This window comes from Dipteris shenzhenensis, chromosome 4 (genome assembly GCF_047967505.1).
Source record: "Dipteris shenzhenensis isolate YYH24624 ecotype China chromosome 4, Dip_SZ_1.0, whole genome shotgun sequence".
NCBI classification, from domain to species: Eukaryota; Viridiplantae; Streptophyta; class Polypodiopsida; order Gleicheniales; family Dipteridaceae; genus Dipteris; species Dipteris shenzhenensis.
This window is the reverse complement of record NC_141599.1, coordinates 35710970-35724407: the sequence shown is the minus strand read 5'-3', so window position 1 is coordinate 35724407 and position 13438 is coordinate 35710970. Positions and strand designations below refer to the sequence as shown.

The following is a 13438-nucleotide window of genomic DNA, read 5'->3' as shown; positions in this document are numbered from 1 at the left end:
CTGGCTCCCCTTGGTACATATTGAGACTGTGTCAATGAAGTACTATGCGTGAGTTATTGAAGACAATAACCTTGGTCTTGCCAAGGTTGATTGTCAAGTCTCTCTCCCTACAAAGCATCTCTAGGGCATCTAGGTGTCTCTGTAGGCCTACTCGTGAAGATGATATGAGGAGTATATCGTTTGCGTATGATAGTATTTGCACCATAGAGAGAGAGAGAGAGAGAGATGTATTAACGTCCGTGGGAGGCCTCGTGGGTCTATGGGGACAAAGTACAAAGTACACCAAAAAGGAAAAACTCATACAAGCCTTAATGGGCTGGGGCAAAGGGCGCACTAGGGCCCTTGCTGAGTACTAAACTGATCTATAGAGCTGAATAGCTCGAGCAAAATCAAGTATAAATCAGATACTAATTGAAGTAGGCTGATAGCTGGGACCCAAAAACCGAAGCTCGGCACCGTGGTGGCTCGTTTGTGAGCGGTGAAAATATCTCAGGCTGTCTCACGCTGTGGTGGTGGGGGAGGGCGTGGTCTCCTCGATCTCTGAACCATTGGGCTATGTTCAGAGTAATTCCTCATCTCAGGCGGTCTCCCCTGAGGAAAGTTGTGATAGGCCAGACCTCAATATAGTGTGCTCTAGTCGCTCTCCGTGCCGCGGGTGGTCTGTGCATCCCTCTCTCTGTGATCCAAGCTGCTTGCATATCAGCTAGCTCCTCCTCCTCCACCCCGCTGTGTCTTGGAGCTGACTCAAGTGCATAAAAGTCTGTGACATGTTGTGTCAAGATATCATGTGGTCTGGTCACCTCTTGCTGCTCTTTAATCTGTCATAAAAGAGTCTCCTTGTGTTGGCGCATCTCAAGCAGATAGAGGCCAATGCAGACAGACCTGGTCATGGAATTGGATCAGTCGTGAGAGCGGGCTGAAGCCGCTCCCCTCTTGGTAGAGGCAATGGTATCGTCCCCTACTCTCATAGTAGGCTGGGCAGGCACATAGAAAAGTCCTCGAGGCCCTTTAGGATCTATGGGACTGAGGTGTTCCAAAACTTATTTTAGATAGCTTCCTAGCTTTGTAGCTGGCTGTTCCAATAGGTTTTTCAGGTTGCCCTCTGCTCTCATCATATCTTTCTCTGATGTGTGCATAGGCTTGACATCTTAGGAGTACATGCTGCTCATTTTCCACTTCTCCGGTGGGGCAGATTTTGCATATTGTTTCTTCCCTTGGAAGAACCCACCTTCCCTTCTCCACTTCCAGATCATGTGATGTAGTTCTTATTTTGCATATAAGATGCCTTCGGAATATTGATATGCAGTCCCCAAGGTATTTTTCCATCTCATGGATGTCCATTGAATTAATTTCCTGTTTTTTTTCTTTTGGGGGGGGGAGAGAGAGAGAGAGAGATTACTGTCTTCAGGATGCCTCGTGGACCTATAAGACAAAGTACAATCACAAAGATAACCCATACAAGCCAGTGTGGGCTGAAGCAGGGGGCTCGCTAAGGCCCTTGATGAGTACTATGGTAAACCAAAATCAAAATACAAGAATCAAATATAGAACCCGGTGCCAAGGTGGCTCTTCTATGAGGTGCGAAAAGTGTCTGCCGGGTCAAAGAGCGATAGTGACACCTCTGATTGGGTGATCCCCCCGAATATAGCTATGATGGGCTGAAACTCCATCGTGCGTGCCTTGATCAGTCTCTGCATCATGTGTAGCTCCTGCATCTCTTGTCTCATCCCATTGACCCACTCAGCCCTCATATCATCTATCTCCTCCTCTACTCCGCTATGTCCAGAAGAGAGAGAGGAGAAGTCAAAGTCTTAGACTAATAGGCAGTAGTATACTAATAGGCAGTAGTATGTCCTGAGGGCACGCCCTTCTTTTTTTGAAAGAGTGATATATTCCATTCAAAACAAATCATACAACAGGTGGGAGAGAAAGTACTCTATCCCTAGCCTCAACAATGTGGCAAAAAAGCCATGGAGGTGGTCTAAAATGCCACGACATCCCAAAAGGGGTCAAATGAAAAAAAAAAAAAAAAAAAGAGAGCAGTCCCATGTCCTCATGAAGGATACAAGTCTCCCACGAGCTGCCAAAGAGGTGCCTGTACACCGCTCCCACTGACTCCTGAGAGAGAAGATAATCTCCACCCAAATGGAAGCGAGAGTGTCAGCCTCCGTGCATAAATGGCCCTTCTTTCGTGTAGGTGGTCTTTTTAACTGATGGTTCTGACTAGGTTTGATCCAATTTCTTGCGTTACGGTTTTGTTCGTGTGGCCACTTCATTAGGTGTACTAAAATACCTCACTAAATCCAACAATCATAAAAATAAAAAGGAACTTTATAGAGCGTTTTGACACAAATTCACATCCTAATGCCAATTATCCGTGTGATTATTCTGATATTTGGTACACAAGATCCATTCTCATGATGTTTTGATACGACGTATCCATCACATCAAGCAGTTTTAATAGGAGAACAAGCAGTTTAGATAATTTAATGTGCTTGTTAGACTGTGTTGTACTGTCGTATCAACTTTTTGTGTATGTCTTGTTGCTTGCTTTTAAATTGGCTGTTTTATATTTGCAGCGATCGTAGCATTGCATTGTATGACCTTCGCATGGGAACACCTTTGAGAAAACTAATAATGCAGGTATGCTAAATATCTTGATGAGTTTGGGCATGTTCCTGGATTCATCTATATATGTTTCTCGTTGAAATACCCCCAAATGTTTTTCCAATATTTCCAGTGCGATGGCTAATACTAAGTGTAGAATGCAGACAAGAACAAATGCTGTTGCTTGGAATCCTAGAGAAGCTTTTAACTTCACATGTGTAAGTGAGCATTTACCTATGTTGTACTCCAAACCGTGTTAAGTACTTGGGTAAAAGCCTCTTAGTTCGTGCAGGCTGTGGACATTATTATGGCACTGAGGACATATTTTGAATTAACAGGCAAACGAAGATTGCAATTGCTATTCTTATGACATGCGCAAGTTGAACACCTCGCTATGCATCCACAAGGACCATGTATCTGCAGTGTAAGTGACTTATTTCGTTGAGAGTACTTTCAACTCCATCTTGTGTTCTTGGCAGGGGCTTATTGTTGTTCTTCTACACACAGCCACTAACCCACATGGCTTGACATAATTCCTTGGGTTTGGGCCTCCCTACTAGAAAGCAAGCCAATCATCCAAGTTTTGTCTGTACTTGAACTTTTGAAGTTTCATTGACCTGCAGAAACAGAGCAGCAATTGTGATGCTCACGACCTCTTCAAGATCTGAACATATACCCATCTTGAACATGCCATGGATCCCCCTAGCTTTATGGAGAGATGTGCTATGAATGGCTTGCTGGGGTTTAAAAGTTCATTTAAACTTGTATTTTGCCATTTTTTCCCCTTGTACAAGGTTTAGTTGGATGATATCTGTGCCAAAGGGTTGGTTAATAGATACAGGGCACTCTCACTTCCCTACCATGCGTCCATATACTGTCCACAAGCTCTCTCACTCAAGGGTGCTCTTGGATTGGGCTGTGTGGTTTGTAGGTGAGCTGCATGTCTTACTCCTTTTTGTCTTACTCTCTCACTCAAGGGGGTTCTTGGATTGGGCTGTATGGTTTGTAGGTGGTTTGTAGGTTGCAGTTTGTGTATACTACAACTCCTAAGTACAGATTGAGAACTCTGGAGTCTTGATAAGCTAGCTCTGAAAACTTGCTATTTTACTTTCAAGGAAATTTTAGAGACGCAGACTTATTTTCTGATGTATTGCACATTGCAAAGGTGGAAGGCAATTGGACATTGTAAGAGAAATTTTATGGTTCACTAAGAAGAATAGGGTTGTAAGGAGCCTTGGCTTTTGTGCCTTGAAGTCTGAAGAGCAATGAAGTTTTCAGGAAGAGTACAAAAAAGGGGGCTTGATGGGAGTTTGAAATAAGTTTTCTATTGTGAACTATGTTTATCACGGTTGTCTGGTATCTTTTAGTATGGTACTTTTAAGAGAAGCCACTTCTCCCAATCCCTCAAGTGATATATGGACCCTTGGCTTTTTGCTGACACAGAATGGATATTGATTATTCTCCAACTGGGCGAGAATTTGTCACTGGATCTTATGATAGAACAGTATGTGCTTCGAAGCTCTAATTGATTATTCTTCTAAGCTTTGTCCTTATTGTTTTACAGATTATGATTTTAAAGTGTGTTTTCTTAATGCCTATTGTTTGCTGAATGGCATTGTTTTGTCTGTAGGTCCGCATATTTGCATACAATGGTGGCCATAGCAGGGAGGTTTACCATACAACACGAATGCAGAGGTGGCTATTATTTTGTGGCTGAACCTCAGCATTGTGCAGTCATATTTTAGTGGCTGGATGTTGATTGGACAAATCTATTGACAAAGATGTCTGTGATTGCAGGGTCTTTTGTGTCAAGTTTAGCTGTGATGCCACATATGTTATCTCAGGAAGTGACGATACCAATGTTCGTCTTTGGAAGGCAAAAGCAGCAGAGCAACTTGGAGTGGTATGGTTCTTTTTCTTTGATGGAACATTTCTTTCTTGGATCATGGATGTATCATTTCTTCGCATACATGGTGAGCCATGTTTTTTTGTACCTGATTTGTATTGGGACCTTGTCTCTGATGATTATTTGTTTGCCTTAACAGCTGCTTCCAAGGGAGAAAAATAAGCATGCTTATATGAATGCTTTGAAGGAACGCTATAAGCATCTGCCTGAGATCAAAAGAATAGACAGGTGCAAAAACCAGGCTATTTTGCATATTTTTCTACTTCCCCTAATTTGTGAGGTGGTCATTGCAAAAATCAGGCTATTTTCCAGCAATTGCTGTTGGCTGCATGTGTTAGGATTGTAATTTGAGCATCTTGTCAGGTTGCTTGTTTCTGCTCCCAGCTCTGAATGTGTTCTTAATAGATTGCCATGTTTTTTGATATAGTGTTGACTGTGCTGTCGTGTTGCAATATCTGACTTTGAATGAGATTTTTACGGCTTTTTGATTTCTCAACTATCTACTCCTCGAGGATTTTTAGCATTGAAACTCATTCTGCCATATTATCAGGCATCGCCATCTTCCAAAGCCAATCTATAAGGCTGCCAAACTACGGCGGAATGTTTACGAGTCAGAGAAGAACCGGGAGGAGAGAAAACGGGCTCACAGTGCTCCAGGGGCTGTTCCTCACTTACCTGCGCGCAAGAAACGTATTGTTGCAGAGTTGGAGTGATGTCCAGACTATTTGCTGAGTGGAACTTGGCAGTATACTTTGCAATGTAAGACTCATTCAGCAGGAACTTTCCTTTTGGTAATTTGAGTTGTCTGTTGTGGATCTGCAAATTGATTTGAGGTTTTTTTCCCTGGAATTGACAATGCAGGCACTGTCATCATTATCTATCGGTTGGAAAGCACTGTGACAAGTTCTACAGGATCAAGCATATGGTCTAGTGAAAGGATCATAATGAAACGTTGCATCATTATCTATCGGTTGGAAAGCACTGTGACTCCAAGTTCTACAGAACCAAGCATATGGATTAGTGAAAGGATCATAATGAAACGTTGCATCAGCCTGAGAGGGGCAAATTCTCTTGATGTAAATTTTCCAAGAGGCCTTCAATATTTTCCCTTCCTTAGGATTGCAAGTTTTGGTAGTCAACTTGTAACAAATGCTTGAGAGTGACTGCAATATCTACAGATCCAAGGATATGGACTAGGGAACAGATAATATTATTGAGAATTCCAAGTTGCCTAGAGTCTCATATATGACTTGGTTACAAATGTAATACATGAAAAAGTGGGTGAGTAACCATGTTGGTGATTTCAATCATATAGAAGGAGATCACTGAGACGAGACAGTTACTATCATGGTAGAGCTGCTTTTAAACCTGTAATAGACTTAAGAATCGCTGAACCTCTGAGATTTGTTTTTTCTTGCTCTTTGGATGCCCCTTTCTTCCATTGTTTCCAAAACTGTTCCTATGCTAGGGCATGGTTTAAGTTTACTTCTGTACTTGTAAACAGTCTGCAGAGATATATTGCTGCTGTTGCTTGGTATTCCTAATTTTTTGTTAGCCGTACAGGTAGATGACTGCAATATGGAAACGTATTACTATCAACATACAATGTATGGTAAGGGAAACTTCCAAATTGCATGAGTTTTCAACTTTGGACGTCTGCATAATCTGTCCCATTCATGACTGGTCTATTGAGGATAGTTTGAAAAAAGCTGCACCATAGACACATTGACTTGGTTGTAAAACTTTGGTACTACTAAGGTTAAGTTACCATATTTGGATTCGTCATCAAACTATAGGTAAACAGAAATTTGAAATTAATGGATCTGTATCTGGATTTGTGATGTTCATTGTATTAAGGATTGGAAGTTTTTTGTGATACCAATCCATATTGTTATACTCGCATGAAACTTTTGCTTCCAAACTCCTGCCATTGAAGACACTAGAAGTGACTGTGTTGGGCAAATTAGATGATGGGATGCTTAGGATGCAAAAACCATTAGGACAAACTGAAATGCTAATGTAGTTCATAGATTCTTGGTATGTGGTTTTGTGTAGTGCAAGTGATGGTGGATGCTTATTTGGACTTGAAAGACCAATATTGCATAGTTCATCTAGAGTGTTATAAAAAGTGACCTACTATATTAGCTTGCATATTTGTTTATGTTTGTGTCTAGAGTTGTATGACATACAATTACCATTCAAATTTATTAGAACTCTTAGTTCTTTAAAATTATACAACCTTACTTGGTGTAAAACTTACAAGACCTTGAACGAAGATCCTTTGAAGATTAACAATAAATCATATAATATGTCTTTTCTACAATGCGATGTGCAATATTACTCTCCATTTGTTTCAATAAAAGGTTGGAGTGTGATTACAATCAAAGTGGGAGAGCATGTGGTTTAGTGTGAAAGAAGTAGAAGACACTTGTAGGACTAATTTAGGGTTTTCAAAACTTTAAACGATGTGATGTGATGTAATGTGATTTGCATGCTACTTGTGCTTAGCTAGCTCAGTTGAGAACCATTGCAAATTTGGCTTGCAACTGCCATTGACAGTAATAAGACGGGAGTGTCAGAATCCATCTTGTCAATATTCTAAAAATGGCCACATTTTGGAAGTCCACGAAAGAATATTAACTTGAGATACAAATTGGATGCCCCATAGAGAAGCCCCAAACTTTTTAAGTAAATGGTTGCATATTTTTAAAATTTGTAGATTCATGTTACTAGTTTTTTGTCTATCGAATATGCCTCAAAGGGTTAGCAATTCAATAGGATGCAAAACATTGCTTTGGTGGCCGTCGTCTCCTTGCAATATAGGACTAAAAAACTTCACAAAATATTAAGAATGCATTTTTGGGCCTCTTACTAATTTTATAAGAATTTGCCTAAATTTTAATGTGCGAATACATAGTTTAGGAACTTAGAGACACGAATATGGGCAAGTTTTAAGTAGAAAAGGTTCGAGTGCTCCTTGTTGCTTGGTGCTGCTCTTGTTCACCCCCTTGCCTCACCCTATGCTCATCTCTGCCTCTACGCCTACCTCACCTACTCGCCTCACCTTCCCTTGCCCCCCCTCCTCTTGTTTTGGTCTCTATGTGTTGCTCACATGTCGTCCAAGAGCTTGTTGCTTGCAACATTGCCTTTGTCATAGCTCCTTGGTTAGCGGCCCTAGGCAATGCACAATTTGGTTAGAGGGCTTTTTTCAGCCTTGGCTTGCTTGCAGCTGGTCATGGAGGTGCCCTCTTGGTTTAGTTGTTTCATGGGCTTGGTGCCCCTCTCTATTTTGGCTCTGGTGGTTAATTACCAATCGGGCAATGGTTGACTAAGGAAGGACTTTCCCTCTCTGTGGCCCCTTGTGTTTGGCCTTTCATGGAGGGCTGTTGGTGCTTTTGTAATAACCTCCCTCTTGTTTGCGTTTTCGTTCTTTCCCCTTTGTTTCTCTCGCCTTTATCTCCTCTATCAACGGAATAAAGTTCTTTGGTTATTACTCTAGAAGTGAATCTTGGTGGTGACTATTGGTTAGGCAAGAGGGGCTCACATGGCACCTCTAGAGTGAATCTTGGTGGTGACTATTGGTTAGGCAAGAGGGGCTCACATGGCACCTACTTTGTTGTTATGATTGTACTTTCCTTGGATGATAAGCAACATGTGAAGAACGTTGTACAGTCTCTATAAAGCAGAGCACTTGAGGGTCCAATTGTTTGGACTCATGCCTATGACGAGCCAGGTTTGTGATTAGATCCACGTGAGCTTGGTGACCACTTCAGGAGGTCACCATTCGTAGGAGAGGAGTCTTTCTCCTCCTGTCGAGCTCCCTTGACACCACCCGAGCCCTACTAGAGGAGTCTTTCTTTCTCAACGTGCATGTGAGCTTGGCGTTAGAGGATGACCACTTCAAGAGGTCACCATTCGTAGGAGAGGAGTCTTTCTCATCTGTTGAGCTCCCTTGACACCACTCGAGCCCTAGTAGAGGAGTCTTTCTTTCTTAGCGTGCACCTAGTGTATTTGATCCCTTGGTATCATGGGTTCATAGTTGACAGCATAGACTTGACTTAGCATGTGCCACGATTCCCAATGATGCTCCTCTTATTGAGGTTCTCGAAGGAGTATTGGTGGTGATCGATGATGGAGTCCCTTGACCAGGGTGATCGTTGAGTTCCTTGAGACTCTTTGGGAGGACATCTTCCTTGAGATACTTATGGAGGAGAGATTTGGCAGAGGGTTGAGGTTTTTGGTCTCCTGGGTTAGTGCCTTCGTTGTTACAGGTAGACGAGCCACTTGGCACAAACTTGCTCCTAAGGGGACAAGTTGGGCACCTCCTTCTTCTCAACCCCGTCAAGGACGACAATGGGAGTTCCATGAGGACAGAACTCAACATCCGACCAAGTAGCAATAGGGGTTATTGATGTTACAAATCTAAGGAGGATCAAAGACAATCAACATGATAAGAGAGAAAGCGAGCAAGGTAAGTGATACGTTTTCCATTGCATAGTGCCTCAATATATTGGCAAAGTACATTGTCCACCACATCCTTCTAGATGATTCTAACCAATCATTTCTTGTCACAATCACCCACATCCAATCATTGTTTTCCTCCTCAATACCAATCTTTCTATCCTCTAGGAATGTATCCATGTGCACTTTGGCACCACACTTCTCTATCCCCCTCGGTTACATAAATTATATTTTTTTCTGATATATCTTGCTTTGGACATTATTATTTTAGTCAAGTGTGACTATGGCAAAGTACTCCATAGGAGCACACTGGACGTGGCAGGGGTCCTAGTGGATACTTCGTGTGGTTAGTTGGGGACGCCTGCCTAGCTTGTGTTTTGCCATGCTAGATGGTCGGTATTGTGGATGATTCCATGTTAATAATGATATCGCTAGTGTTATTGGTGTTGTGCTTGATTATTGTGCTTTGAGCGCGGTTATGTTGGGATCGGTTGATTCGGTGATTCGTTTAATCGATTGTTAATAACTAATGTAATTGGCGGCTTGAGTACAGGTGATGGAACTCATAGCAAGGATTGGAGTTAGTGCGAGGGTACCGATCGAGGTGTCGCATAGCGCATTATGTATGGTCATGGGCCAATTTTGTATTTGCTTTATTATTGCAAGTTTGAGCAATATATTTTATAGTGGACATAATTCATTTTGGGCCCTAAGATGGCTATGTAAAGCAAATCCCTCATTTTTGGATGAGAGGGATAATTTTGGCTCCTTGGTGCTTTTATGAAGTATCATAAATACTCTAGATGAGGGAGGGTGAGCCACTCATCTAGGGGGGGAGATTGTACCCAGTCTGGTGTCGTTCTCGTGGTGTGATTATGCTCTTCTTCTCCAATTGATTAAGTGGTGAATTTGTGTGTTGAAAAGAATACCTTTTGGTTTCAGTGGTATCAGAGCCGTGGTCATGCTCATGGGAAGGAGGGAGTAAAAGAAGTCCTGTGGAGTGTGGAGGGTTCAGGATTCAAAAGGACTACATGACACATACGCAGAAACAGAGTTCATGGGGGAAGAGATAGTGTGCATCGAGGAATGTACCCACGCTTGAGTTTTGGAACCCGTTGGCTACGCCGTCTTTAAAGCTCCGTAGCTCTAAAGGAGTCAAAAAATTCCTTATTTGATACAAGGAAAAAAACGAAAGTTTCACTTTAGTTTTTGATGAATATGCTATGAAGTCTGCATCAAGCATTGCACATGCTACAGTGGCAAGATAAAATTAATTCCCCTCGGAAGTATAAGCTCCTATTCGTGTGAGTTGACGCACGTAGGCTGGACCCCAGAAGCCTCCTGAAGACTGCAACAAGGGCCATGAATGGCCCTCCTCTCCTCGAGCGTCGAAGAACTCTACCCATCGCATCCAGCCTTCTATAATCTGCGTAGTAGTCGCCTTTTTGGAGACCTTAGGACTCGGGGGTCTCATCTTTGTTTACGCGCCCGTCTACAGCTGTAGACCTATAGCCAAGGCAACCGGCTCATTAACACAGTCTTTCACCCCTGCACACAATCCCACAGTCTTTCGCCTGTGCGCAGTCTCACAGTTCTGCAATCTTTAATAGCGTCGCCACCCTTGGGAAAGCAATCTCTGCAAGCCGCCAATGCTATCATTTCGAAGTCCTACAACAGACAGCCTTCATGGACGCACGGGGAATTTTGCCATCACAGAGTCCAGAATATCGTCGCGATTCGCTTGCACTGTGTTTTAGACTCCGGGGACAGCAAACAACAGCGCGGCTGATCAAGGTATAAGGCTCAAAGGCCTCATTGTTATTTTATTTATTTAAAAAAATTCAACAAAGCTGACTTAGTCCCGGTGGGGCTCAAATCTGCGACCTCCGACTCATAAGACTAACATTCTAACCAACTGAGCTACAGGGCTCCTATGAGCGATTGGGGCTCAATAAGGCAAAGACCATAGCCAATTCTGAACACTTGAATCAAGAGGACGATTGGAACCACGAATCATTGAGCAATTAATTGGAGATCAGTAGAGCACAAAGACGACTACAAGCGACATCATTGGTCACATATCTCTCACTCTAGTCCTTTCTACCTCCGATCAAAGAGCGAGATAAGTGATTTCTTTTGCTTTATATTTCATACACTTAGTATCTTCCACCATCCATTTCTTCCCATACACTTGAATTACACTTTTTCATCCGTTTAATTCTCATTTACTTAGTACCCTTATTTTTCTCCGTTGCACTCTATTTATAATTATCGCATTATCATGGCACATCAGCCACAACCACCCATGCTCCAAGAACAGTTAGATGCACTTCAGGCACAGTTGGCAAATGAGCGTGAGCATAGGGAGAGATTGGAAAAGAAAATCAATGGTAAGAAAAGGAAGAGATATTCATCTAATGATGAGTCATCCGACGATGATTCCGACGATGATACTATTATCAGGACAGTCAAAGCCACATTGAGAGCACAAAATTCAAGGAAGAAGAGTAAGATAAGTAGAAAAGCTTTCTCATTTCAAAATTTTGATGGAAAGAAAGAAGCACGCACTGTCTCGTCTCAGTCAGCTAGATGATTATTTTTCAGGGGAGAAATTCTCTGAAAAAGATAAGATTAAATGTGCTGCAAATCATTTAGTAGAGAGTGATGCACTTTGGTGGAGCATCACTAAGCATAGTAAAAGGCGACCAAAATCTTAGAAGTCTTTTCAAAAGCTCATCAAGAGAGATTTTCTTCCCTCACATTTCAAAGCAAAAGCTAGACAACAATGGGATACTTCCAGGCAATTCGATAAGGAAACAATCTCCACATATACTGATAGATTTTGGGAAACGTTGATCCAATTACAGTCCTTAGAAAAAGTTTATGAGTGAGATCAACGCAGGAAGTATGTGGCAGGTCTAAAGTCTAAGTTGAGAGCCGAGATTAACATGTTTAATCATCGCTCACTGAGCTCTGCAATTTCTTTTGCAATGAATTGTGAAAGGAAGAATGGGATCCCAAAAGAAGGGAAAGATTTAGAATGGCATGTACCTTTCCATAAGAAAAAGAGATTTGATAAAAACCCTTTCTTTAAATCTAAAAATGGTTTTGTTCCATAGAAGATAGATTCTTCTTCAAAGCCGAACGGTGGAAATTTTCCAAAGAAAGAAATAAGATGTTTCAAGTGCAACAAGGTGGGACACATAGCCATTGAGTGTCCCGAAAGAAAGAAGACCCCAATGGTGAAAGTGCACATGATTAACGACGAAGCAGCCAAGCAAGAGGGAGGTAATTATAATTGTCATGCTCTTCTAAAAATGAAAGGTTTCATTAATGGCAAAGCGGTTGCTATTCTGCATGACGATGGTAGTACACACGATTTCATTTTGGAAAGAACCTTAGCAAAGCTAAACCTAGAGTCTTTCCCATCTAACTATAAGGTCAAAGCTGCTTTTACCAAAACAAAGTACAATTGCACTAGAGAAGTCAAGAATCTTGAAATCTCAATCAAACCCTATAAGGATATACGAGACTTTCTAGTGGCACCCCTACAGGGAGTGGACATCATCTTAAGAATGCCATGGAGGCATCAATATAATCCTAAGATAGATTACGATTCACATCAGATGTGGATTGAGAAGGACAAACAAGAAATATGTCGAAACCTGAGATCAGTCCTTTACTCAACCACACACAAGCCAAAAGAGCAATTAGGAAACGTGAGAAGACATATCTGATTTTGCTGAATACGATAACGGCTACTCAGCCAAACACTAAGCCTACACACCAAAAGTTTCTTTCTCAATTTTCTAATTGTTTCTTAGAGGATTTACTCCCTGGACTACCATGTTCTCGACCTAAAGATCATAAGACAGAAATTTTTCCGGGTAATACTCCACCTTGCAAAGCTCCTTATAGAGTCAATCAGCTAGAACAAAAGGAAATTCAAAAGCAAGTGGAGGAACTGATAGAGAGAGGATTGATAAGACCCAACAGTTCTCCTTATGGAGCACTTGTCTTATTAGTCAAAAAGAAAAATAGAACCTATCGAATGTGCATAGACTATTGTTGTGCACTAAACAAAATCACAGTGAAGAACAAATATCCAATCCCTAGGATTGATGATCTTTTGGACAAATTGAAAGGGACCAAGGTCTTCAGTAAGATAGATCTCAAATCTGGCTATCATCAAGTTCATATGGTAGAAGAGGATATATACAAGACTACCTTTAGAACTCAAACAGGACATTATGAGTTCCTAGTTATGCCTTTTGGGCTAACTAATGCTCCAGCTACTTTTAGTAGAATGATGAACCGAATCTTTCTTAAACACCAAGATTGTGTGGTATTCTGGTGTTTAGCAAAGACATTGAGGAGCATAAGGAACATCTGAAGCTAGTTTTTTCACTCTTGAAAGAAAATCAATTGTACATAAATCCTGAACATATTCTTCGATGATATTCT

At 41.6% G+C, this 13438-nt stretch overlaps 1 protein-coding gene across 1 annotated transcript in view; it reads left to right on the top strand.

Annotated features, from left to right (window-relative positions):
* The window catches only part of LOC147902775 (WD repeat and SOF domain-containing protein 1), a 75424-nt gene extending 69382 nt beyond the window's left edge, over positions 1–6042 (top strand). Inside the window, exons 11-19 of the mRNA XM_087373779.1 lie at positions 2580–2643; positions 2772–2825; positions 2946–3031; positions 4051–4111; positions 4238–4302; positions 4405–4510; positions 4653–4741; positions 5064–5272; positions 5375–6042. Coding sequence (XP_087229905.1) covers positions 2580–2643; positions 2772–2825; positions 2946–3031; positions 4051–4111; positions 4238–4302; positions 4405–4510; positions 4653–4741; positions 5064–5226 — 688 coding nt within the window. The 3' untranslated portion in view covers positions 5227–5272; positions 5375–6042. The remainder of the gene's footprint in view (positions 1–2579; positions 2644–2771; positions 2826–2945; positions 3032–4050; positions 4112–4237; positions 4303–4404; positions 4511–4652; positions 4742–5063; positions 5273–5374) is intronic.
* The last annotated feature ends 7396 nt before the right edge of the window (positions 6043–13438 follow it).